The following is a 27457-nucleotide window of genomic DNA, read 5'->3' on the forward strand; positions in this document are numbered from 1 at the left end:
TATTACACAAAGAAAAATATTTTATTGTCTTCTTAGTCAATATCCCCGGCGAAATTAGAGGCATAGCTTGAGACTGGTCACAGTGCAATACAGACCCTCAGGCGCTGCTTTGAGGACTGGCCTGCCCAGATGCCTGCAGTTAAGCCAGCAGCCCCCTCATTCCCGCCCCTGCCATCTTGACAGACGGAGCTGCCATGGTTTCAGGGACACTTGGCAGGGCATCTGGGTTGGTCCCTCCCACATGGACCTTGTAAAGTTGCTATTCAGGGGAACCTGGTATCGTTTCAGGCAAAACACAGAACCATATTAGCATTTCTAAGCCCCCTACCCCCGCCATCTCCCTGGAACATTTGGGCTTGTCGCACATTCCAGGAGGGAGCAGCAGCACAGCTGCAGCCACAGCTGCCAGGAACAGGCCTGGGCTCCCGCCCTGTGTGGGGGGAGGGCAGAGGGTGGAGGGCTTCCTCTGGGGGCTCTGAGTAAACTCACCCTCACTCCACCTCTCTGACTTCATCCATCCAAGGCCGCTTGGCCAAGAGCCCAGGCAGGGTGAGGGGCTGTCTCCCAGATCAGGCCTGGGCTGCCTAGCAGAGGTGGGGGAGGGAGAGCTTCAGGCCTGGCCCAACTCTCCAGAAACCAGGGGTAGCCTGCTGAGCTCTGAAATGCCAGAAGTTTAAGAAAAGAGGGAAGGGGGCAAGAGGTGGTGGTGGTAGTGGTACTTTGCTATTTAAAGGTAGAAGAATGCAAGGAAGTAAAGCTTTTTTTCTCCATTTGTTTTTTGGCGATCCCATTGGAGAATTCCAGGAGGCACGCAGGATGACATCATGTTTTACAACTGAGAAATCTCAGTAATTCTGTAAAATGGAGCCCCTGCCTGCTCCATGTTCCTGATGGAAGCTGCTTTATATTTATGTGCTTAAAGCTGTATTTTATGTCACATTTAAATGAGGGTTTAATAATCTTAATTATCTACCAAAAGTAGATTATGGCGCATGAAGATCACATAAAATGAACTTCACTTCTCAGCATCACAAACATTTGGAATACAAAAAGTCCAGGGAGGGATATTAGAAGTAAGAAAAGTACAAAAGAAGTTTGCTTAAAAATAACAAAAAATTTAAAAAATGGATTCCCCCCTCCCCCCAATCCAAATAATTGTGGTCTAGGTAACCATCGGGAGAAAGGCTTCCTTTGCTCACTCCTGTAATAAGAATGAGCTCATGCAGAACTGTATGCCCAAGTGTGTGCACCAGAAACACACGCATCACACACACAAGCACATACACCCACAGGGACAGGCACACAGCCGGGTTTCGGTTGTTCTAGGCACTTCATATCCACGTTCTTAGGTCTGCCACCTTCCCATCACATTTAGCAAGTTACTTCTTTGGTGGCAGGACGTTTTCTTCGAAGAAGCCCTCGTTGACAACATTCCCCGCTGGGAAGTATCTGGCCACCACAAAGGAGGATCCGTCACTTGCGGACGCCTTCCCCACGCCCATCTTCTTTGTGTTCTTCCATACCATGGCCGTGAAGTGTCCTGCAGGGGAACAGGCAGAGGGAGAGGGACACGGCTGAATTAGCAGAGCCTGAAGAAGGATGTGGCAGGGGATTGTTGAACCCCTGTACCATCTTGCCAGGCTCAGGTTAGCATGGTCTTCACAGACCCCCTGCAGGGAAAGGAGAGACAAAATGCTCTGACTGCCTGACTTCTTTTTTTTTCTTTCCCAAGATGGAGACTCGCTCTGTCGCCCAGGCCAGAGTGCAGTGGCGTGATCTTGGCTCACTACAATCACCGCCTCCTGGGTTCGAGTGATTCTCCTGCCTCAGCCTCCCAAGTAGCTGGGACTACAGGTGCATGCCACCACGCCCAGCTAACTTTTTTGTATTTTTAGTAGAGATAAGGATTCACCATGGTCTCGAACTCCTGACCTCAGGTGATCCACCTGCCTCAGGCTCCCAGTGCTGGGATTACAGGCATGAGCCACCGTGCCTGGCCAGACTGCTTGACTTCTAAAGCAGGTCCTTTCCATCAGCCACACTGACCTTACCCACCTCACCACCTTCCAACAGTCTCCCAGAGATCACAACAAAGCCCAGTGGCCCCAACAATTAGGATGCCCCTCTACCTAGTGCCTGTGTCTAACTCTGTCCCCAAGCTGCAATCTCGAAGCTCTCCAGTGATCCCCTTTTGTCTTCATCTTACTGGACACCTGATGAACACTTCCTACTCTTCTCCTTTTCAAGGCACCCCTCCCCCTTTTGGTTTCTAGGATGCCACAGTCTGTTGCCATTCCTCCTGTCTCGCTGCCTCCTCTTCCTTCTCCTCGCCCTCACTTACAGATATTGAAGGACCTGCACTTCCCAGGGCTTAATCCTGGGCTTTTTTCCTTTCCCTCTAAGCTCTCTTTAGGGAATTTCGTCTTTCCCTGGCTCCCAAATTTATTTCTCCAGCTCAAATCTCTGCTCTGTGTTCCAGACATAACTAATTACTGGACATTTCCACATGGATGACTCATAGGCATCTCAGATTTAACGTTTCCAAACCTCACTCCCAGTTTTTGTCCCCCTAGATTTATTCCTCTCCCAGTCCTCCCATCTCCATCAGCAGTACCTCTGTGCACACACTGACAGGGGGGAGTCTGCATTCCTCCCTCTCCTTCCTTTCCCCCACAACAACCTAGCATTCAGTCTTGAAGAATCCAACTCTAAAATGCATCTCAGGTCCACCCACTCCCAAACCCTTGGTCCCAACTGCAAACTTCTCTCACGTGGACCATTGCAATAGCCTCCTGACTGGTTCTATGGCGTCCACCTTGGCCCCTCAAATTCATTTTCTTTTTCTTTTTTTTTTTTGAGATGGAGTCTCACTCTGTCACCCAGGCTGGAGTGCAGTGTCATGATCTCAGCTCACTGCAACCTCTGCCTCCTGGGTTTAAGTGATCCTCCCACCTCAGCCTCCTGAGTAGCTGGGACTACAGGTATGCGCCACCATGCCCAGCTATTTTTTTGTGTGTGTTTTTAGTAGAGACAAGGTTTTACCATATTGTCCAGGCTGGTGTTGAACTCCTGACCTCAGGTGCTCTGCCCACCTCGGCCTCCCAAACTGCTGGGATTACAGGTGTGAGCCTCATTTTCTACTTAGTATTCAGAGTGACCATTTTGAGATATAAATCATATCTGTTTACTTCCCTGCTTAACAGTCCTTCATTCGCTCCCCAGTCCACCTAGAATGAAAGTGAATCCTTTGGTGCAGTGGCCTCCTCTCCATTCCTTGAACACACCAGGGTGTGTCCCACCACAGAGCCCTTGCACACTTTTTTTCTTCTCTTTTCCTTCTTTCTTCTTCTCTTTTTTCTCTCCCTCCCTCCCTCCTTCCCTCCCTCCCTCCCTCCTTCCCTTCCTCTTCTCTTTTTCTCTTCTCTTCTCTTCTTTCTGACAGGATCTCTGTCACCTAGGCTGGATGGAGTTCAGTGGCACGATCCTAGCTTACTGCAGCTTCTACCTCCAGGGCTCAGGAGACCCTCCCACCTCAGCTTCCTGAGTAGCTGGGACCACAGGCACATGCTGCCACTGCCAGATCATTTTTCAAAAATTATTTGTAAAGCCGGGCATCATGGCTCATGCCTGTAATCCCAGCACTTTGGGAAGCCAAGGTGGGTGGATCATCTGAGGTTGGGAGTTCGAGACCAGCCTGACCAACATGGAGAAACCCATCTCTACTAAAAATACAAAACTAGCCAGGCGCGGTGGCACGTGCCTGTAATCCCAGCAACTCGGGAAGGCTGAGGCAGGAGAATCACTTGAACCTGGGAGGCTGAGGTTATGGTGAACTGAGATGGTGCCACTACACTCCAGCCTGGGCAACAAGAGCAAAACTAGGTCTCAAAAAAAAAAAAAAAAAAAAAATATATATATATATATATATACATTTGTAGAGACAGGGTTTCCCTATGTTGCCTAGGATGATCTTGAGCTCCTAGGCTCAAGTGATCCTCCTGCCTTGGTTTCCCAAAGTGCTGAGATTACAGGTATGATCCATAACGCCTGGCCAAGACACTCTTCTGATGACCAACAACTTCTTGTCCCTTGGTCTTAGCCTAAATATCACTTGTTCAAAGAAGTCATTTGCAAACACCCTTTTATTTATTTATTTATTTTTGAGACAGAGTCTCACTGTTGCCCAGACTGGAGTGCAGTGGCACGGTCTCAGCTCACTGCAACCTCCGCCTCCCGCGTTCAAGCAATTCTCCTGCCTCAGCCTCCCAAGTAGCTGGGATTACAGGTGCATGCCACCATGCCCGGCGAATTTTTGTATTTGTAGTAGAGACAGGTTTTACCATATTGGTCAGGCTGGTCTTGAACTCCTGACCTCAGGTGATTCACCCGCCTTGGCCCAGCCAAGTTTTGGTATTACAGGCGTGAGCCACCATGCCCAGCCTGTAAACACCCTTTTATTTACTGAACTTCTCCCTCCCAAGACATTCTTACCACACTGTTTTTTTCCCCTATGTACCATTCTTCCCATTTGTGTGATGCATTTGCTTGATTATTTGTTTACTGTTTGGCTCCTTCACCAGACTATGAGTCCATATGGGCAGAGGCCAAGTTTGTTTTAGTCACCAAAATACACCCAGTACCTCGGCATAACCTGGCACATGGAAAGTGTAAAATAAACGTTTGAAAGAATGAGTGGAATCGATGAATAAAGGTAATATAGAAGATCCATCTTGGACTCCAGTTCTGCCTTCACTGGAAGTACAGCCTTCTATGTTTTGAGCTTTTTGAGATTTCGACACATTGCAGCCTCGTTCAAATCCTTCTGCTCTGAGCCAAACATCTCAGTTCCTTTTCAAGCTACTTGCTCCAGCTCCAGACACACCAGGTCTTGCTGAGGCCTATTAGCATCAGTCTCCCATTTCTCAGACTGCCTGTCCTTTCCTCTCTGGTCTTTTCAAGCTATGAATATAGCTTAGCTTCCAAATCTCCTCCCACTTGGGAGTCAAAGAGTTGATGCTGTAATGCATTCCTTGCTCAATGATCATAAATTTTTTTTTTTTTTTTGAGACAGAGTCTCACTCTGTTGTCTAGGCTAGAGTGCAGTGGCATGATCTCAGTTCACTGCAACTTCTGCCTCCTGTGTTCAAGTGGTTCTCATGCCCCAGCCTCCTGAGTAGCTGGGACTACAGGTGAGTACCACCACGCCCAGCTAATTTTTGTATCTTTAGTAGAGATGGGGTTTTGCCATGTTGACCAGGCTGGTCTCAAACTCCTGATCTCAAGTGATCTGCCTGCCTCAGCCTCCCAAAGTGTTGGGATTATGGGCGTGAGCCACCATGCCTGGCATAAATTCTTATTTCTTGGGGGAATAGAGGCGGGGTGTTCATCTCTTCCATTTTTATGGTTTAGCATTTACAGAGATCAATGAGACATTTATTTTCTGTGTCACAGGATAACATTCATTTGCTAAAGCAACACTGAAGAGATTGCTCTCTCCTAAATATCTGGCTTATGATTGAGCAAGCTATATGAGGGCAGGTGCCACATCTGTTTTACTGATCACCACATACCTAGTGTTTAGCACTGGGCCTGGCACATAGTAGATGCTCAATAAATATTTAATGAAGAAAGGAAGAAACAGAGGGAGGGAGGGAGGAGGAAAATCATGATCAGAGTAGCTAAGATTCCCATAGGGTGGTTAAGAAAGAAAAAGGGCAACCACTTCACACCCAGTAGGATGGTTATTATAAAAAACAGAAACAAAAATAATAGAATATAACAAGTTTTGGCAAGGAAGTGGAGAAACTGGAACTGTTGTGCACTGCTGATGGGAATGTAAAATGGCACAGCTACTCTGGAAGACAGTATGGCAGTTCCTCAAAAAATTAAACATAGAATTGCAATATGACTTAGTGATTCCACTTCTACGTATATACCCAAAAGTACTGAAAGCAGGGATTCAGATATTTATACACCCATGCTCCCAGCAGAGAGGTTAAATGATTGGCCCAAAGTCACACAGCCCGGCCAGGCGCAGTGGCTCACGCCTGTTTTCCCAGCACTTTGGGAGGTTGAGGTGGGTGAATCACTTGAGGTCAGGAGTTCGAGACCACCCCGGCCAAAGTGATGAAACCCCATCTCTACTAAAAATAGAAAAATTAGCCAGGTATGGTGGCGCATGCCTGTAATCCTAGCTACTGGGGAGGCTGAGGCAGGAGAATTGCTTGAACCTGGGAGGCGGAGGTTGCAATGAGCCAAGACTGCGCCATTGCACTCCAGCCTGGGTAACAGAGTGAGACTCCATCTCAAAAAAAAAAAAAAAACCCACAAAGTCACACAGCCCGAGTGTCCATCAACAAATGAAAGGATAAGCAAAATGTGGGATATATATATATGTATATATGTGTATATATGTATATATGTGTGTGTGTATATAATAGAATATTATTCAGCTTTAAAAAGGAATTCTGAGGCCGGGCACAGTGGCTCATGCCTGTAATCCTAGCACTTTGGGAAACTAAGGGGGTGGATCACCTGGGGTCAGGAGTTTGAGACCAGTCGGGCCAATGTGGTAAAACCACGTCTCTACTAAAAATACAAAAATTAGCTGGGTGTGGTGGTAGGTGCTTGTAACCCCAGCTACTTGGAAGGCTGAGGCAGGAGAGTCGCTTGAACCTGGGAAGTGGAGGTTGCAGTGGGCCAAGACTATACCACTACACTCCAGCCTGGGCGACAGAGTGAGACTCCATCTCAAACAAATAAAAAATGAAAAGGAGGCTGAGCGTGGTGGATCGCGCCTGTAATCCCAGCACTTTGAGAGGCCAAGGTGGGCGGATCAAGAGGTCAGGAGTTGGAGACCAGCCTGGCCAACATAGTGAAACCCCATCTCTACAAAAAAAAAAAAAAAAAATTAGCTGGGCATTATGGCGGGTGCCTGTAATCCCAGCTACTTGGGAAGCTGAGGCAGGAGAATCTCTTGAACCCGGAGGCAGAGGTTGCAGTGAGCCAAGATCAGGCCATTATACTCCAGCCTGGGCAAGAGTGTGAGACTCCTTCTCAAATAAAATAAAATAAAAAGGAATTCTGACACCTGCTCTAAGATGGGTAAACCTTGAAAACATGATGCTAAGTGAAATAAGCCAGACACAAATGGACAAATACTGTATGATTCCATTTATATGAGGTAGCTAGAATAGTTAAAACCAAAAGCAGAACAATGGTTGGGGTGGGGTGGGTGGGGATGATTTCCAGATGAAACTGTTCCACCTCAGATCATCAGGCATTAGATTCTCATAAGGAGTGTGTAACCTAGATCCCTTGCATGAGGAATTCATAATAGGGTTTGTGCTCCTATGAGAATCTAATGCCACTGCTGATCTGACAGGAGGCGGAGCTCAGGCAGTAATCTCACTCGCCCACCGCTTACCTCCTGCTGTGCGGCCCAGTTCTTAACAGGCCATGGGCCCATACAGGTCCACCACCCAGGAGTTGGGGACCCCTGGTCTAAGGGGTACTGAGTTTTAATCTGTGAAGATGAAAATAATTCTAGAGATGGATGGTGGTGATGATTGCATAACAGTGTAAATGTATTTAATGCCACGAATTGTACACTTAAAATGGTTAAAATGGTAAATTTTCAGTTATATATGCCTTACCACAATTTCTTTTTTTTTTTTCCAATACATGGCTTCACTCTGTTGCCCAGGCTGGAGTGCAGTGGTGCAATCATGGTTCACTGCAACCTCAACCTCCTTGGCTCAAGCAATCCTCCTACCTCCTACCTCAGCCGCCTGAGTAACCAGGGCCACAGGCACGTGCCACTGCACCCAGCTAGTTTTTTAATTTTTTAATTTTTTTTTTTTCTGAGATGGAGTCTCGCTCTGTCACCCAGGCTGGAGTGCAATGGTGCAATCTCGGCTCACTGAAACCTTCACCTCCCAGATTCAAGCGATTCTTGTGCCTCAGCCTCCCGAGTAGCTGGGATTACAGATGTGTGCCACCACGGCTGGCTAATTTTTGTATTTTTAGTAGAGATGGGGTTTCGCCATGTTGGCCAGGCTGGTCTTGAACTCCCAACCTCAGGTGATCCGTCAACCTCAGCCTCCCAAAGTGCTGGGATTACAGGCATGAGCCATGGTGCCCGGCCTAGTTTTTAAATTTTTTTGTAGAGACGGGGTCTTGCCATATTGTTCAGGCTGGTCTTGAGCTCCTGGACTGAAGGGATCCTCTTGCCTTGGCCTCCCAAAGTACTGGAGTTACAGGCATAAATCACCACATGTAGCCTATTTTACTAAAAAATTAAAAAAAGAAAGTGGGAGAGAGAGGAAGAGACTGGTGTCCACACTCTTCTAGTTCTTTAGGGAAGAGACAAAGTTGGTGCTTCCCATTGCATCCTGTGTATGGTAAGGACTGAAATAAATGTTTGTGGATTAAATTCTATTTTTTCCCCTATAGTTAAACTTCTTTTAAAACCTTTTTTTTTTTTTTTTTTTTTGAGACAGAGTCTCACTCTGTTGCCCAGGCTGGAGTGCAGTGGCATGATCTCATCTCACTGCAACCTCCACCTCCTGGGTTCAAGTGATTCTCCTGCCTCAGCCTCCTGAGTAGCTGGGACTACAGGTGCCCACCACCACACCCAGCTAATTTTTGTATTTTTGGTAGAGATGGGATTTTGCCATATTGGCCAGGGTGGTCTTGAACTCCTGACCTCAAGTAATCCACCCGCCTTGGCCTCCCAAAGCACTAGGATTACAGTCATGAGCCACCACGCCTGGCCATTTAAAACATTTAAAAATTTAGCTATAATTTATTTCTTTGTCTGCATTCGCAGAGGACTGAAAGTTACTAAATTGTTTATGAAAATAATCAAATGTAAACATGAATCTATATAGTTGACATGATACAATTGAAGAAGGAAAAGAAAACAAACCCTAAGTACAATTATGCATATTTGCCACTATCTTTAAACTTATATTAACTGCTGTTTAATAAGCTCTGCTGTTTAATTAGGAGTTTAATTAAACTGCTGTTTAATAAGGAGACCACATGCTGGGGCCATTGACCTTCCCACTCTGTCTCCCAGAAAAGGAAGAAGCTGCCATTTATCCACTGGTTGCCAAGAAAATAATTAGACACAAAGTGCACATCAGCAGCACAAGTGCCTGTGGCAGCCTTTTCCAAGCTGATGAGGCTAAGCAATCTTTTTTCTCGCGGGGGTGGTTTCTGTCTGCACAGAGGGAATTAAGCTATGGGTATTCAGAGATGAAGTAAATGACACAACTTCCTTAGCAACCATCAAATACACACTGGTTGCTAACTCTAGTCCACTAACGAAGGTTCCTTTTTGTTTTTCCTAAAGGGATGACATCTTCTTTCCTGCTGTGAATCAAACTTCCTAGAATATATCTTTGAAAAACACACTAAATATGTCACAGTATATCCTCGCAAGGGAATAATGTGCAGAGGTAAGAAAGAATGAACGAGCACTTTTTGTATGATATGGCACACTCTCTGACAAGCATAAAACAGGTCATATACTCTGACACCAGAGTGCAGAAAAGGGAAGAGAACATTTATACACACATGCTGGCGTAAGCACAGGATAACTCCGGAATGATTCACAGGAAACTGGTATCTCTGGTTGTCTCTTGGGAGTGAAAGTGCTAGGGGTCAGGGCTGGAAAGAAAACTTTTCACCTTCGATAGCTCCCAATGTTCATATCATATAAAAATATTATTCATCAGGAGGCTAAGGTGGGAAAATTGCGTGAACCTGGAAGGTGGAGGTTGCAGTGAGCCGAGATTGTGCCATTGCACTCCAGCCTGGGCAATGGAGTGAGACTCTGTCTCAAAGGAAAAAAAAAAAAAAAAAAAAAAAATATATATATATATAATTCATTCAGAATAAGCATACATAATAAAACATAAACATAAACATAATTTAAACAGAATATATCAAAGTAATGATAGGACATTATTTCTCTTCACTCAGCACACTGCAGTGACTGACTAGCATCCTTCATCACAAGATGCTGGCCTGGGTGGGGCTGGATTATAGGGCATTTCTTTTTTTTTTGGAGACAGTCTCACTGTGTCGCTCAGACTGGAGTGCAGTGGTGGGATCTTGGCTCACCACAACCTCCAGGATTCAAGCAGTTCTCGTGTCTTAGCATCCCGAGTAGCTGAGATTACAGGCATGCATCACCACACCTGGCTAATTTTTGTATTTTTAGTAGAGATGGGGTTTCACCATGTTGGCCAGGCTGATCTTGAACTCCTGACCTCAAATGATCTGCCTGCCTCGGCCTCCCAAAGTGTAGGGATTACAGGTGTGAACCACTGCACCTGGCCAAAGGGTATTTCAAAGGCTCTTTCACCTACAACAAGGACTCAGGTCAGGTAATCCATGAACAGAGATGCAGCAAGGAGGAGTTGCAGACAGGGTCTGGGGGAGGCTGAGGCAGGATGGGCATGAAGATCTTTAAGGGTCTTGCAAGCCCCCAGTATGATCCCACCCAAAATCTCATTCCTGTCTTAGGATCAGGCTCTGTCTGCCCCCAGGCACTGCCTGTTGGTACCTGGAACAGCACAAGGGCTGGCTGCTCTGGGATTTTCCTCTTTAGGGATGGGAGGTGTAGAGCAATGAGTGAAACGAGTAGTCAGTGATCATGGAAAGTTGGGCTCTGACTCTTATGAGATTCCTGTCTTGGAGTGGGAGTGGTGGCAAAAGCATCATATCAGGGACAGAAGGCATGAGAAAGGCTGCTTCCCTTTTCTAGGCCTCAGTGTCTTCCTCTCCAAAATGGGTAGAATAAAGCCCCACTTTTTTTTTTTTTTTTTTGAGACAGAGTCTCGTCCTTGTTGCCCAAGCTGTAGTGGGCGATCTCCGCTCATGGCAACCTCTGCCTCCCAGGTTCAAGTGATTCTCCTGCCTCAGCCTCCTGAGTAGCTGGGATTACAGACACCTGCCACCACACCTGGCCTTTTTTTTTTTTTTTTTGCATTTTCAGTAGAGACAGGGTTTCACCATGTTGGCCAGGCTAGTCTTGAACTCCTGACCTCAGGTGATCCACCCGCCTTGGCCTCCCAAAGTGCGAGGATTATAGGTGTGAGCCACTGCGCCCAGCCTGTGGAGGCACTTTCTAATTACCACGTGGTGTGCACACACACGCACAGTGCTAGTTAATAACTTGCCCGGACACGTGTCTGATTGCTCAAGAATCTTGCTCATGGGAAAAGCAAACCCAGAAGCCATGAAATAAGAAGTCTTCTGGACACCATCTCTATTAAAAGAAGACAAGGTCCTGCCTACACATCCTTAATCAATAGCAGGAGCTTGTTACTGCTCCCTCCCTACACCCTTAGGTATCCTTGCCCTAGAATCACCTGTTCACACTCAAAGCCCTGCCAGCCTGGCCTGGAGTCCTGCAGGGGTTAATGGAGGGGAGGAATGCCTCAGCAGATGCCTCTGCCTCTGCCCCAGAGTCCCAGGAACAACGCAACGCAACATGGTTGCAGAAACCCCCACCCAGAAGGGCAGGCAGCAAACCACAGGAAATGGTGACTGGCGCTGAGAACCTGTCACTTCCTGCTTCTGGAGCACCCCTCTAGAGGGTGGAAGGCCGCAAGGCTCTACTTGTGGGTGGGACAGGTGGGGTAGGAGGAACGAGGTGAGCAGAGTCCCTTTTTCTGTTTTCCTGGTGCCTTCTGGTCAGAGAAACTGCCACCCCCTTCTAACACCATCCTGGGTCCCAGGCGGCTCTGAGTCGGTTTTGAGGAAAGACAAGGAGCCTGGTGAGCCCAGCAAAAGGCAGGGGGAGCCCAGGGCACAGGGCGGCTGCCCAGAGGGATCCTGGGGCACAGGGCGGCTGCCTGGAGCTTTTGTCAGGGGAAGCCTATGGGAAGGGAACATGGACGCACAGAAGGTTCCTCCCTACACTTGTATCACCAGCTCTCAGGATATCCCTTAGAAGCCACCTTCTCCCTCTCCCCTGGGAAGAGGGGACAGGAATTGACTCAAGTCCACACAGCAAAGGGTGCCAGAGCTGAGACTAGATCCAGGTTCTCTGCACCCCAAGCTCCTGAACTGCAAACTAGAGCAGAAAGGGGAAGGGAGAAAGCCAGGGAGACCGCAAGGGTGGGGGAAGGGTGTGGGGTGTGGCGGGAGGAGTGCCAGCAGCTTGAGCCTTCTCCTGATGGCCCCAGGGAGCCATGACAATTGAATCAGGAGAGCATCAGGGGCAGAGACAATTTTAGAAGGATTGAGGCTGCTGGAGAGCAGGATGGATTGCAGAAACAAGACTAGACGCAGGGTGACCAGTTCAAGAATGAAGCTGCAAGCAGCTTTGGAAATCCAGTCTCCTATGACAAACTCCAGGAATGGGAAGAGCTCTGAGCTGATGGGGCAGCATTCAGCAGCTGGGGGCTCACAGAGGGAGCAGAGCACGTAGCAGGGGGAAGCTGGAGATGTAATGGGAAAAGGAGAGCTTTGGTCTGTGGTCAAGGTCAATCCAGAGAAACATAGAAGAGGTTAAACAGGAAGGAAAGGGTTGATTTTTTTAGAGGGCTGGTTCCTGTCTGAAGTCAGACACCCAACCTGCATTGCTGCCCAGGGCCAGGCCCCTGGTGAGACCCTGCCACTCACCAGTCCCCGAGGTGAAGCCAGGCTGCTGGAAGTTATAGTTCTTGATTTCGCTGTACCATCTATCAGCCACCTCCTTTCCTGTGTGGAAATGACATTGTTCTAAAACTCAGCCACAAAATCCACCCACTCCCTATTGCCTGCATCTCCTCCCATTAGCCCCAAGCCACCTATCCAGCAATTAGACATCTGAGAAAGCCCCAGTCAGCTGATGCATCCTGGATGCTGCTTTGCAGACTCCTAGGGACTCCTGCCCATGAGCATGGCCAGGCTGAAGAGTGGGCCTTCTGGGGGGCTGGGAAGAGCACTGGCCTGGGGTCAGGGAACCTGCACCTATCCCCCCACAACCCACACACACTGACTTGCTGTGTAATCCTGGGCAAAGCCTTCCCTCTCTGGGTCTCAGTACAATGAAAAGTTTGAAGGCAATATACTGCAAGGGCCTTCTGCTGATGCTCCGAGTTTCTAGGAGACTATACTGTCATCTCACCCCACGTGCAGCTCTTGAAACATCCATAGTTGGAAAAACAATCAGGCTGGTAAGCCAAGGATCTCTACTGTGGGCAGCAGAGCCCTCACCTGGGGCATCCACCGTTCCCACAGGTGTTGATATGGGCAGGCGTTTCCCTGGGAGCTGATGCTCTCCCGGCCAGAGCCAGGAGTGGGGACCTCAGAGCAGTCAGTCTCAAATGTGTGCAAGAATCTTGTTAATGGGAAGATTCCAATTCAGTAGGTCTAGGATTCTGCATTTCTGCTCCCAGATGCTACTGCTGATCCACGTTCCACACATCAGCCTCACCTGGAGAGCATTTAACAAATACTAATGCCTGGGTCCTTCCTCAGACCAACTGTGTCTGTCTCTGGAGGAGAGACTCAGGCATTTTTTTGTTGTTGTTGTTTGTTTGTTTGTTTTTTTCTTTCTGAGACGGAGTTTTGCTCTTGTTGCCCAGGCCGGAGTGCAACGGCACGATCTCAGCTCACGGCAACCTCCACCTCCCAGGTTCAAGCAATTCTCCTGCCTCAGCCTCCTGAATAGCTGGGATTACAGGCATGTGCCATCAAGCCCGGCTAATTTTTGTATTTTTAGTACAGATGGGGTTTCTCCATGTTGGTCATGCTGGTCTCGAACCCCTGACCTCAGGTGATCCACCTGCCTCGGCCTCCCAAAGTGCTGGGATTGCAGGCAGGAGCTACTGTGCCTGGCCTGGTATTTTTTTTAAAGTTTCACAAAAGATTCCAATGTGCGGCCAGAGTAGGGAACCACTGTCTCAGAGACCACCTACCCAACCCCCTCTCTGTAGAGACGGGAAACTGGGGGCAGAGGAGGGAGTGACCTGCTTAAGGCTTCCAAGGGAGCCCGTGCAAGGCTGGGATGGACTGTGCCTCCTGAATGCCCAACTTCCTGTCCTATGCCCTTCTCCCGGGGCCCATCAAGGGCCACAGCCTGGGCTTGGAAAGGAGCCTGCAGGCTGAGGACGAGGCCTCGGAGGGAGGGGTGAGTAGGGGGTTCCCCAGGAGCTCACACACGCCTCCCAGTGGGGGTGCCAAGGACCATGCTGCACAGGAGCCCTGGCTTAGGCTGCCCTAGGGAAACCAAGAGGACTCGGGGGAACTCCCAGGAATGTGAGGCCGGGGAGGGAGTGAGTCATTCTCCCACTGGTGTTTGGAGAAAGCTTCAGAGATCCAGATAGCTCTCCAATGTTCTTCCTAAAAAGCCACATCAGGGCTGTCAGGGCCAGAGGGTCAGAAAGCTCAAGAATGTCCGGGCGGCACGGTGGGAGCATTCCAGATTGAGACCTTGCATGGAGACATTGTCTTTACCATTATTACTATTTTTTCCAAAATGGAAAAAGCTCTATTGCTTTTCTCCTATTACAAAAGTAATACACCAGCACTACTGGTAGTGGATCACCAGTACAGTAGGAAAGTAAAATTTCTCGGGAAGAAAATAACATTTCTCGGTAGCTGGGGATGCTCTGGTGCCCCCAGAATCAGGCTGAGATTCTGTATAAAAGCGGTCTGTCTCCCCAACCCCCACTCCTTGGCCTGCGAGCTTCTCCGAAAGTGGGGGCTTGGTCAGTCTGACTCATCTCTGTGTCCCTGGCACCCGACACAGGCCTGGCACTGAGCCAGCCATCAGAGACCTTGTGGTGAACTGAAGTCAGCCTGGGAGCAGATTCAGAGAGCTCTGGTTCTCCTTTCTTTCCTTTCCTAGGCCTGTGGCTACACCATGAGGGTGCTGGGGCCAGGAGGCATTTGAGGAGGACTTGTCCTTCTTCCAGCTCCCGCAGAGAGGAGAGGAGCTGAAAATGTGACCCACCTGTCTGATCGTAGGATGCCCATGCAAGGTTCTCCCCACACTGGCCGCGGCTGGACTCTGGGCTGTGCTTGAGGATCCTCGTGCTGGCCAGGGCTTCAGAATACCTGCAGAGTCCACAGTGCCTCCTCAGAGCAGGTGCAGTTCAGAGAACCCCCAGAGTATGTGCCCCAAGCTAGTGTGGCTGAGTTTCCTTCCCTGCCCAGGCCTCGCAGAGGAGTTAGAGCTGCATGACTGCTGCTGAGCCTCCCAGCAGTCCCATTCCACACAGGAGCAAGTTGAGGCTCAGGGGAACAAAGGGACCTGCCCAGGTGACTGACAGAGTGGTTATTCAAGTGTGGTTGTATCTGATCCCAAAACCCAGTCCCCGACACCATGCAGGGCCCCCCAACCTTTTTTTTTTTTTTTTGAGATGTTGTCTCACTCTGTCACCCAGGCTGGAGTGCAGTGGCATGATCTTGGTTCACTTGGTTCACTGCAACCTCCGCCTCCCGGGTTCAAGCGATTCTCCTGCCTCAGCCTCCCGAGTAGCTGGGACTACAGGCACCCGCCACCACACCTGGCTAATTTTTGTATTTTTAGTAGAGACAGTTTCACCATGTTGGCCAGGCTGGTCTTGAACTCCTGACCTCAGGTGACCCGCCCACTTCGGCCTCTCAAAGTGCTGAAATTACAGGTGTGAGCCACTGTGCCTGGCCACAGGGCCCCTTTGTGACTGCAGCAGTGGCACATGAAGGGCCCAAGTCAAAGTCACCCGGATGTGCTAGGGGACTCACTGTTGAGCCTCCCGGTTGAGCTTCTTGCAGAGCTTCAGTGGGGGGACGCCATGCTTCTGCCGATACTCATTGTGGGCCTTCAGGACCTCATTATGAAACTGTTTGGAAGCTGGAATGATTGCAAAATGGAGAATGGCTCAGTGCAGAGAAAACACTCATCAAAAGTGTAATGGCATGCTGAAAGCAACACCCAGCTCAAACCTCAGGCCATGTGGACGGGCTGCTGCTCCCCTCCAACACCTGGCACCCCAGCCAAGTGGCCCTGCTCCACGCCACTGCTCACCCTACCTGGCATTGTGCTCCATATCTCTGCACATCTAAAGCCCATGGATCATGTGGGGCCTTATGGGCCATGTTAGGGATTTGGGTCTTTATCCAAGGCAATGGGGAAGCCACTGAAAGGGAGCAGGGCAGTGAGATCCATGTGTTTCTCAAAGACCCTGCTGGCTGCTAAGTGGAGGATGCACAGAAACACAGAGCAGATTTGGGGACCTGGACAGTCAGCAATAGGACTTCGGAAGTAAAATATCTGAAGTAGACCAGGTATCTCAGGCTGGATCTAGGGAGAGCAGAGGGGACTGGAATGGGCCAGAGCTGGGAGTCCAGAAAGAGGCCTCCTGGCTGGGGAGGAAGAAACCTATGCTGGGTGAGTGAAGCCAAGGAGACAGGGACAGACAAAGAGACAAGGGAAGGACAGCCCTGGGGAAGCACAGTGTGAGGGTGAGTTTTAGGTGCCGACTTGACTGAATTAAGGCATACCTCGAGAATCGGTAAAGCATTATTTTGGGGTGTGTTTGTAGGGGTGTTTCCAGAGGAGACTGGTGTGTGAGTCTGAGTGGGGAAGATCCACTCTCAACGTGGGTGGGTGCCATCCAATCAGACAACCTGGGGACCCACACAGAAACCTACTGCAGGGGCAGAGCCAGCGCACAGTCCCCACTAGGACAGTGCCTAATGGAGCTGCAGAAGTGCAGCCACCCCCAAGACCCCAGAACTGTGGAGCTACCAGCAAGCAACACGGGCCTGGGAAGGCTGAAAGCACGAGGCTTCGATCTGAGAGAGCTGAAGCTGGACAGCCCTAAGCCTTGGGGGTGGGGCTCCCTGAGGCCCAACTCCCACCCAGTGTGCCCAGGAGGCAGGAGATGGAATCAGAGGGGATTATTCTCCAGCCTTAAGATTGAATGTTTTCCCTACTGGGTTGTGGACTTATTTGGGACCAGTTACCTTCTTTCCCATTTCTCCCTTTTGGAATGAGAATGTCTATCCTATGCCTGTCCCACCACTGTATTTTGGAGTAGATAAGTTGTTTTGATTTCACAGGCTCACAGCTGGAAGGAATATGTCTCTCGGTGAAGTGTGCCTTAAATCTCACCTGTATCTAATTTAGATGAGACTTTGGACTTTGAGTTGGTGCCAGAAGAAGTTAAGACTTGGGGCTATTGGGATGGAATGAATATATTTTGTATGTGGGGAGGATATGAGTTTTGGGGAGCCATGGGCAGAATGCTTTGGTTTGAACATCCCCTCCAAAACTCATGCTAAAATTTAATTGCCAAGCTAACAGTGTTGAGGAGTGAGATCTTTAAGAGGTGATTAGAGGGCATTATCACAGGACTGGGCTCCTGGTAAAAGAATGAGTTTGGCCCGGCCTTCTCCCTGTCTTGAGTGCTTACTTGCCCTTCTGCTTTTCCATGGGATAATGCAGCATGAGGGCTTCACCAGATGCCAATGTCATGCTCTTGGACTTCCCAGCCTCCAGAACTGTGAGCCAAATAAAGTTTTTTAATAAATTATCCAGTGTGTGGTATTCTTTTATAGAAGCAGAAAATGGACTAAGACACAGAATAGGAGAAGAGTGTAGCAAAGAAAGTGGAGGTGGTGGGAGGGTGAGTGGTATGATCAGCAGGCCCAGGGCTGCAGTGGGGGAAGAGGTGAAGCCCATGCCCAATTAGGTCATGATCTCAGAAAGGGCAAAGTCAAGGAGGCTGTGGTTAGGGAGAGAATAAGTAGGTGAAGCCAAAAGCAAGCAAGATCAATAGTGAACAGAAGCCATACCAATTTGGATCTGAAATGATCCCCATCCATCCATCCATCCATCCATCCATCCATCCAACATCCTCCATCCATCCATCCAATATCTTCCATTCATCTGTCCATCCACCATTCATCCAACATCCTCCATCCATCCAACATCCTCCATCCATCCACCCATCCACCTAATATCTTCCATACATCTATCCATGCAACATTGTCATCCATCTAACATTACCCATCCATCCAGCATCATTCATCCACACATCTGCCATTCATCCAAGGCCCATTCATCTATCCTCCATTTATCTGTTCATCTGCTCTCTGAGTGCTTCCCCTGTGCCATGTCCCATATCGTGTGCTAAGGGTCCAGAGACAAGTCAGTCACGTGTTGCTCTCAAAGAGCTCACATACAGAAGGCAGGCAGCCTTGTAAACAGACACTAGCCATGTGATAGGTGCCAAGATGCAGGTAAGCATAGATGTAAAAGGAACTTGGAGATTAACCTAACATGGAATCAGGAAGGAGGCAACTCCCAACACGAGGCCCCAGAACTGTCTGAACAGGGGCCAGCCAGCCAGGCTATGATGAAGACACTGAGCACCTTACTCGGGAATCTGCGAGTTCCCTTCTGTGGAAATGGGGGTGAGTTGGATGGGTTCTGAGTGAGGGCCACAGAAGGCCCTTATGCTGAACTGGTCCCATCAGGCCACAGCCTGTCCCTCAAAGACTGGCTGTGGGTAGTGGCAGGAAGGGTGTGAACCATAAAGGAAGTGCCACGCTCTTCCTCTACCCCGGGTCACCTTCACCGGTGCCTTTCTCCTACTCTGCTGCCTTTCACCCAAGGCTGAGGAGATGATGCAACAGGGAGTCCTCGTCCCTTTTCTCATAGCCAGATCTCCCATGTCTCCTGGGCCCTCAAGTCACATCCCATGGAATTTCTGAGGGGACGTAAGGGAAAGAAGACCCAGGGCTTGCCTTCAGGGGGGTTGGGGTGTGCAGACCCAGGAGCTGCAGACCCAGGAGGGGAAGGTAACTGCAGGTCACACCTGCATGGTGGAGCTGTCCATGGGCCTTCTGAGAAAGAGGAAGTAGACTGTTAGATAAAGAGTACGTGGACCAAGCTCTAGAACTTGGGCTCATTAAGGCTGTCCAGTGAGGTCCAGTCACAGTAATGTGGGCAGGGCAGGGATATGGGGGCTCTGAACCCCGGGATTGTGAGGTTTTGGTTGCCAGGCAGAGGTGGGGAGACCTGGAGGTGGAAACTGATCATGGGGACAGGCGTTAAGGCAGAGGGCGGAGCTACAACCTGAAGTATCAGGACTTCCTGGCCAACAGGCCGACCAAGCCCTTGTCAATAGGAAAAACAAAGATTTCAGGTCTACGGTGGAGAGGAGAAAAGGCCTCTAGAGGTATTGTTTAACGTGTATAGAGTTTCAGTTTGGCAACATGAAAAAGCTGTGGAGCTCTGTTGCATAGCAATGTAAATATACTTAACTCTACAGAACTGCACAGTTAAACATTTTTAAGATGATACATTTTATATTATGCATTTTTACCTTGATAAACAAAAAGATTTCAGGGTTAGCATGTTAATGTGGTATTTGGGATAAGGAGTGAGAGAGGCTTTTAAAGAATATCTCACAGGGAAATGCCAGGGGTGATGGCAACTCATGGGACCCAGATGGGGGTCTTGTTGACCAGTTTAAGAAGAGTCAGCTGGGTAGCGTGGCCTCCAGGAACCCAGGGGTTCTTGGGCCATGGGCTGCTTCCCCAGCCTGGTCCCTGCTTTATGCAAGAGACAGTGGTGACTTGAGGTGTGTTGAGGCTGGAAAGGGGGGTTTAATAAGGAATTGGTACAAGGATGGGGAATGTTCAGCCTGGAGAGGATCAGCCTCTGGAGGACACACTGGAGGCCCCTGATGAATTCTGGGGCCCTGAGGGAAAGCTGGGGCCAGTGGGTAGAAAGGCAGAATGACAGATTTCAGCTCAGTCTAAGAAAGATCTTTCCTAGTTAAAGCTTCTGACTACCTAAAGGAGCTACCTCACAAGGTAGTGAGCTCTCTACCACTTAAGGAATTCAAGCAGGTGAGCCCCTCTTGGAGGGACTCAGGCCCTGAGTCAGAGGACCTTCAAGTCCCTTCCAATCCTGAGATCCTGTAACATCCCGCTGGGGTAGGAGTGAGAGGAGACAAGATGAACAACTGACCCAAGACGTGAAGGAGTTTCCCAAACAAGCTTCTCTCAGGAGACACTGATCAGAACGAGTGAGTGTGCAGGCAAGGGCCCATATGGGTGACACCACCAAGGTGACAGGGGTCCCCATCCAAGTGGCAGGGTTGTCCAGGCCCATCCTAAAGTCCCTTCTAGCTCCCATGTCCCAGACAGGCCACGGTGGGTCTCGTGGGACACCATGGGAGATGCATGAGGCTGAGTGGCACGTGCAGTGGTGACTACAGATGCGTCAGGGAAAGGAGGGCTCCCTGGAGGAGGTGTTCCTGGCTCAGGAAGAATGAATGGAGGAGGCAAACAGCAGAGAAAGAGCCAGGGTGAAGGGACCACGTGTATCCTGGGGCTCTGAAGAGGAGGGGGAGACAGGGGAGTGGGTGGCTCGCTAAGGGGAAGCCAGTTTAAAGGCAGCCTGAGTGCTGGGGTCAGTTTGCACTAGATCCCATAGTGCTGGAGGCCCTTAAGTTTCCTTGGCAGAGAGGGACATATAAGGCTGCTAAAAACTAGGTCACTGCACTCCCAGAATGTGGGAAGTAAAAAGAAACAAAAGTGAAAGTTCATGTGTCCAAGCAAAGCTCAGTGCCCAGAAGCTGCAGCTGGGCACTGTGTCCGCCAATGCCAGGCCCCTGAGCCAGAGTTCTCTGGAAGGGGCCAGGAGGTCTTTCTGGTAATCGGTGGCGGGGAAGCCCTCTCTCACCACTCCTGCCAACCACACCTTGGGAAGCCCCAGGAGTCCCCTCCCACCGAGGCAACCAGTCCTAGCCCTGGTGGCTCCTCTGAGAGGGCCGCCACCCCAGGGAGGCAAAGTTATCAGTGGCAGCCACACCTAGCAAGAAGCACACCCCACCCCCACCGAGAAAAACCCAAGAATACAGATAAACATAAGGAAAAAAAAGTCAGAGAAATGCTGTCCATCTCCCAGTTAGGCAGGGAGCGCCCTCCCAGCCACCCTATGATGGGGGATGGGCAGGGATGACGTCCTCATTGTGCAGGAGGGTAAACTGAGGCTGGAAAGTCCACACGGCTTCAGAGTGCCAACCCTGAGGTAGGAGGAAGTTGCAGGTCCACCCATCCCAGGCCTGCTTTCTCCCGCTCTCTGGGCATGTGCTGGGCCTACGCAGGATCTTATTTCTCGCCATCTTCTGTGGGAGCTGCCATGGCCTTACCCATGTTTTTTTCTTTCTAATTAGGAAACTGAGGCTTGAGAAGGGAAGTTACCTGCCCAAATTCCCACAACTAGTCCAGATCCTACGCAAAGCCCTGTCCTAAGCCCCCATCCCTCCTCAGGGTCACGGGAGACAAAGGGAATGACGGAAAGAGACAGGGGGTGACTGAGGAGGCCTGGGAGGGGGATCAGACTCGAGGACAGCTGAGGAAAGCAGTAGAAGAAAATAGACAGGGGTGGCAGCTGCCTTCAGATCTCTGAATTGAGCAAAGGAGAGTAAGGAAGAGAAGAGAAGAATGAAGGCTTCTCAAGAGCCTCCTCTGTGCCGAGCCCTTTTCTAGCACACCTGGCTGAGGGACCCCGGGGGAAATTAGGGACTATGGAGTGCAGGTTACCAGGGTGCCAGACTTGGGGCTTAAAAGAAAGGTCAGAGCTGCTAAAAGGAGGCAGGAGCTGCCTGGGCCCGGCTCCCCAGGGCTGAGGGAAGGGGCTGGGCTGTCTCAGCTGGGGTGGAGGGTATAGATGTCCTAGGTGGGACTGCACTGGGTTCTCGAAGGTCCTTCTGGAGGCCAAGCCTCTACTGCTGGAGGCTCTGCAGAGATTCTGAGGACAAAACAAAAAGCCATGCGTGGTGACTCACGCCTGTGGTCCCAGACTGAGATGGGAGGATCCCTTGAGCCCAGGAGATCAAGGCTGCAGTAAGCCATGATCACACAACTGCACTCCAGCCGGGGTGACAGAGCAAGACCTTGTCTCAAAAGAAAAAAAAAAAAAGATTCTGAGGAGGTGTACGCCCCTCCTCTACCATTTAAACTTTTGGTTGAGACAGGCTCTTCCCTCAGCATCTTCCTCCTCTCCTGAGGCCTCCCTGAGCCCAGCCTGACTCACTCCTCTGCCCTCTCCAGGCTCCTCATGAAAGAGCTGGTGACTGTCAGGGCCCAGGGCAGGAACTGTGAACAGGCCCCTCCACCCCCTTGGCAAAGGCTGGAAAGAAACCTGGTTCCCCCTTGGGGGCAAAGCTGGTTTTACTTGTTTATCAGGAAGAAAGAATAAAAAGTTGGCAGTTTAAGGGAAAAAAAGAACGAATTTCAGCTGGCTAACTCCTGCTCTTTAAGCTGGTTCTGGGAATTTCAACAGCCAAATCCCTGCTCTGCCTGGTATTGGCCATGCGATCTTGGACACGTTGCTTCAACACTCTGTGCCTCCTTTCCCCATACATAAAATGGGAACAGCAGTATTGAACCCTCACTACAGCCTAGTGTAGTGCAGTGGGCAGTGTAGTGAGGGTGAAATGAATTCATCTATGTCAATGCTTTCGAACAGTTCTGGAATATAATGAACAGTTATTAAATGCCAACTGTAATTATTATTATTACCATTGGACAGGGACAGAAAGTTTTGGGCTTTGGCTTTGGAAGAACCTGTTCCTGCTCCTTCCAGGTCAGGTCTCCTCTTTTTTTTTTTTTTTTTTTTTGAGACGGAGTCTCGCTCTGCCACCCAGGCTGGAGTGCAGTGGCCGGGTCTCAGCTAACTGCAAGCTCCGCCTCCTGGGTTTACGCCATTCTCCTGCCTCAGCCTCCCAAGCAGCTGGGACTACAGGCGCCCACCATGTCGCCCGGCTAGTTTTTTGTATTTTTTAGTAGAGACGGGGTTTCACCACGTTAGCCAGGATGGTCTCGATCTCCTGACCTCGTGATCCGCCCGTCTCGGCCTCCCAAAGTGCTGGGATTACAGGCTTGAGCCACCGCGCCCGGCCTAGGTCTCCTCTTGTCCTGCCTTTACATTCACGTTTGATGGCCTTTTTCAGCCCCTGAGCTTGGATATTTGCTAAGTGAATGAGTGAGTGAACAAACGAATGAGGTTCTCACTTCAGCACAGTGAAGGCGGGACAGGATTCCTCTCTTCATTACAGATGAGGAAACTGGGCTCTTTGGATGGTGGGGGGCATGCGGATTGTCCAAGGCCACACAGAGTCCACATTAGAGCCGGGTGTAAGAATGCCCCTCCCTTTCCCCCTCCCCTGCTCCAAATCTCCCACACTTTCCACTTTACATATTGCTTCCTCTTTTCCAAATGGCAAGAATGATGTCTATGAGGAGTTGCTCAATTGCTTACGGGAACAAGGCATCCCCTCCCCCCAAGCATTAGCCTCCCCTAGGCTGTCCCTCTCCATAGAAAGTGGTTGTAATTGAAGGGGAGGCAGCCGTTTTCCAGCCCTGCCTGCCTACTGTCACTCAGGCACATCCCTGTCCCTCTGGGCCCCAGGTTCCCCATCTGTGTGTGAAAGAAGGATGACATCTATGGTTTTCATAATGTCTTCAAAGCAGGGAAACACTTCCTTGGAAGGAAATCTTCAATAAAAGCAACAGATGAAAATGAAACTGCTGGGGTTGGCCTGGTCCACACAGCCTCTCCCTGAGGAGGCCTAAGGGTCCCACTCAGTAGAAAACTCCTGAGCTCGCTGGTCCCTAAAGGCCTGTCTGCTCTGATTTCCTCTGGTGCTAGGTGGATGGAGGGACACTAATATTCTTAGAGCTGACGGAGGCCGCGCGCAAGTCCCCACCGGGCTAGAGTTCAGGCTGGCAGGGAGCAGGGCGTCAGGGCAAGTGGTCAGTGTGGGAGAGAGGACAGGACACAGTAGGGGAGTCAGAGAGCTGAGTTCAAATTCATTGGTTTGCTTACTGGTCAGTGTGTGAGCTTGGGCAAGGTACTCAACCTCTGTAAATCTATAGCATGAGTTGATAATAACTGCCTGGCAGTGCTGTCACAAACATGGTAACATAGAAAATACTGAGCTCTTTGCCTAGGATGCAGTTGAAGATTAAACATTGGTGTCACCAGTATTAGGGACAGGAGGCTTCCACTGAGCTCAAGGTCATTGCCTTTCTCTTCCCCACCACACTTGCTGCACACCAAGTCCCAGCAGAGAAACCAGGGCTGGGAGCAGGACCTGGGAGTCTTCCAGCACTGGGTCAAGCGTCTTCTGGATTTCAGCTGTGCCAGCTGTGAGATGATCTTACAATAATGCCCGTTATGCCAGGCAGCTCTGGGGTGTATCTGAGGTGAAAGATGAAAAAGAGACTGGCTTCTGGGCAGTGAGGAGGAAACTGAGGCCCAGAAGGGGCAGGGACGGATTCCTTATGGCGGCCTTGACAGAAGCACACAGAGCCCCTGTGAGTGCCGCCTGCCCTGTGGACACAGACAGCAGCCCTGGGCTGATGGCCTGGAACTTCAAGGTTGGGCTTGCATTGAAGGCCCATTGGGCACTGGGTCACCCAGAAAAGTCATTTTCTTTTAGGGACCCTAGGAGAGCCAGATATTAATACTATTCTGGGGGCTCTTGGTTTTCCAGTTGGGGTGGGGGAGATAAATTCAGTGCACCTGACTGTGAGGGAGAAAGGCCTGGGTCAGAATTCTGCAAGGTCCCTGGGTGTATGTGTGTGTATTAGAGGTGGAGGTGGCCTCTGACTCAACCAGTTCTAACCTGCTTTCTGCCACTGGCCCCCTCCTCTCCTGAGTAAAAAGTAATCTTCCTCTGAAACCTGCCCAACCCTGCATCTCCAGGCATAGAAACCATCACCCCATCGTGCAGGCCTCTGAGCCTTCCCTCTGCTTCACAGTAAGTTGTCTTCAAGTCTGTCCAAGGCCACCATCTCACAAATCCATCCCATCCTCCTCTCCAGCCTCCATCCTGCCCTGGATGCCTCTGTCATCTCCTGTCTGTGTGACTGCAGCAGTCTTCCCCATTCTCCCTCCACCTTCTCTCCATCCATCCGATCTACCTTACACCCTGGCAAAGCTCTAGTCCCACTGCTTTCAGATCAGTGCCTTTCCATGGCACCCTAGGTTCTGTAAGATGAAGTCTAAATTCCCAAGACCCTCTAGGATTTGACCACCTCCTCCAGGAACCCTCACCAGCTCCCATGCGGAGCAGTCTCCTCACGTTGAGCTCCCACCGCCCTTCACCAGCACCTGTCTTGTGGTTTGGATCATTTCCCACCTCTTACTCAAGCCAGATAGTGCCTGTCTATCCCCTACATAGCTTTATGTATTCCTTTCACAATCCAAGTGGATGCACGCCCCAGCACTGGGTCCATAGCTTGATACAGAGCTGCTAGACAGTGCAAGGGAGGGATGGAGGAAGGGGCGGACAGACAGAAGAATGGGCACACAGCTGAATATGAGCAGTTCTGGAAAACCACGCCTTACATAAGACGCTGGAAACAACTGATTAAGATGTAGCCTAGGCTGGGCACGCCTGTAATTCCAGCACTTTGGGAGACCGAGGTAGGCAGATCACGAGGTCAGGAGTTCGAGGCCAGCCTGACCAACATGGTGAAACCCCATCTCTACTAAAAATACAAAAGTTAGCTGGGCGTGGTGGCGTGCACCTGTAGTCCCAGCTACTCAGGAGGCTGAGGCAGGAGAGTCGCTTGAACCTGGGAGGCGGAGGTTGCAGTGAGCTGAGATCGCACCATTGCACTCCAGCCTGGGCAACAGAACGAGACTCTGTCTCAGAAAGAAGAAGAGGAAAAAAAAAACTAGCTTAAGGGAATTTGTGGATTTTCTCCTAAATCTACAGAGAAAGGAGTTGATTTCCCAAGTAGATATCTCGAAAGACTTGCTCTCATCTGCCATACTTTTGCCTCATCACCACCTGTCATCCTGTTAACTAAATGGCAACCCATTATATCACCTTTCCATACCGTGAAGAACCCCAGGGCTCATACAGCCACCCTCACTGTACAGAAGGGGAGGACCAGAGGGAAGGAGGCTTGCTCAGTCTCACACAGCCGGTGATTGGCTGGGCCAGGACTGAAAGCCAGACCTGCCTCTACAGCCTAGGAAGCCTGGTTAGGACCAAGGCCAGGGAAAGCCACTTGCTCCCAGCGCTGGCATCTCCTGAGTCCAGATCTTGGAGGACAGATCCTAGAAGGGACCTAGCATTACTCATCTGAGGTGGACAATCCGCATGAGGCAGGACTTCTGAATCCTGTTCGACAGCTATTCCCTAAGAGCCTCCTGTGAGGCAGGAGCAATGCTGAGATAAACACGGCCCCCAGCAGCCAGGGGTGAGGACCCGGCGGGAAGCAGGTCTGTGGCTCAACTCTTGTCCCCGGCACACTGCAGGAAGGGCTGCAGCGAGGAAAACACCAGGTTGAGCCCTCCCTCCCGGGTGGTGGGGGCGGTGCGGGGGCGGGGTGGGAATCACGGATGGGCTCCAGCTCAGGAGCTGAGCCTAGAGGGGTGGGGGGGATTTTCAGGCTGAGAGTGGGGGTGGTGAAGGCCCGGCAAGGAAACCCAGGGGAAGGGTCCTGTGCACCAGCCTCTGGACAGCTCTAGTGTAGGGCGCAGGTAAGGGGTGGGGACCCACTCCCGGGGGCCTGAAGGCAGGACTGGAGTGTGTCCTTCCACTCTGAGGACAATGGTGAGGAAGGTGTTAGGGAGCGACAGGAGGAGAGCTGCGCTGTAGAAAGTTCATCCCGACAGCCACAGTAGAGAGGATGGGGTGCCCCAGGAGAAAGGGAGCCAGACTGAGTCTAGCATATGGGGAGCCCAGGACTGCGCGGGTGCTCAGGAGAGGAGGAACAACAAATAGATGAGGGGGATGCTCAGGGCTGTCCTCGGGACAGCCGAGCGGGGCAAAATGCTTTGCAGCAAGAGCGGTTGTCACACTTTGGTGACTTTTCCAACTCTAACTCTGGCCTCCTGAAACAAAGCAGAAGCCACGCCTTGGCGGGCTGCGGAGCGCAGCCCCTCAGGGTCGGAAAGCCCTTCTTGGCGCGATCTTCGGTTCTCCGGCGGGGGCCTCCTCGGGCTCCCCTTCCCCCCCGGGTTCCCCGAAAACCGCGCCGGGGCGCTCCGCCCGCGCGCCCTCCACCCGCACCCCGGGCTCCCGCACTCCCCAGGACCTGGCTTGCAGCGGGCGAGGGAGACGGCGAGGTCCGGGAGCGCTGGGCTCCGAACCATTTCTCAGAGAGCGCGCTCGCAGGCTCACCTGACTTGCCCATGGCCGGCTCCGCGCGCTCCTCGCTCCCTGCGGCTGCGCTGCACTGCGCTCCCCCGGCCCAGCGCCGCCCGGGAGTCCAGAACCCGGCTGATGCAGCGGCCCCTCCTCCGGCGCCGCCCGGCCCCCGCCTTATAAGGAGCGACAGCTGAGGGCGGAGGCGCCCGGGGCCACCCCGCGGGCCGCCCGGAGAGCTCGCCCCGGGGAAGCAGCGCCGCGACTGCCGAGGGCTCCCCGGATGCGGCTGCAGGCCCCAAGCCTCCCGGATCCCACCCGGAGCTGTCCCCTCCCGA

General features: G+C 50.9%; 1 protein-coding gene across 2 annotated transcripts; it reads right to left on the reverse strand.

The window, feature by feature from the left end:
• GLIPR2 (GLI pathogenesis related 2) lies at positions 1-27404 on the reverse strand. 2 transcript variants are annotated; one of them, XM_033238114.1, is made up of 5 exons: positions 27156-27404; positions 15733-15841; positions 14960-15063; positions 12643-12720; positions 1-1540 (listed from the first exon to the last, which is right to left on the reverse strand). In XM_033238114.1, exons 1-5 carry the CDS (start codon positions 27166-27168, stop codon positions 1380-1382), a joined length of 465 nt encoding a protein of 154 aa, XP_033094005.1. In that variant the 5' UTR covers positions 27169-27404; the 3' UTR covers positions 1-1379. The 2 variants fall into 2 exon arrangements, with proteins under 2 accessions (XP_033094005.1, XP_033094007.1); XM_033238116.1 differs by lacking the exons at positions 12643-12720; positions 14960-15063 and having other exon boundaries at positions 1474-1540; positions 27156-27403.
• Positions 27405-27457: the final 53 nt, after the last annotated feature.

This window comes from Trachypithecus francoisi, unplaced genomic scaffold (assembly GCF_009764315.1).
Source record: "Trachypithecus francoisi isolate TF-2019V2 unplaced genomic scaffold, Tfra_2.0 Lachesis_group16, whole genome shotgun sequence".
Taxonomy (NCBI): domain Eukaryota; kingdom Metazoa; phylum Chordata; class Mammalia; order Primates; family Cercopithecidae; genus Trachypithecus; species Trachypithecus francoisi.

What these genes read in the sequence shown, in the direction of transcription:
- GLIPR2 (XM_033238114.1), bottom strand. An exon ending in CTCAACCGGGAGGCTCAACA is followed by an intron (nt 15,064 to 15,732) that starts GTGAGTCCCCTA and finishes TGGACTCTGCAG; the next exon opens with GTATTCTGAAGCCCTGGCCA. An exon ending in TGGCTTCACCTCGGGGACTG is followed by an intron (nt 1,541 to 12,642) that starts GTGAGTGGCAGG and finishes GTTCCCCTGCAG; the next exon opens with GACACTTCACGGCCATGGTA.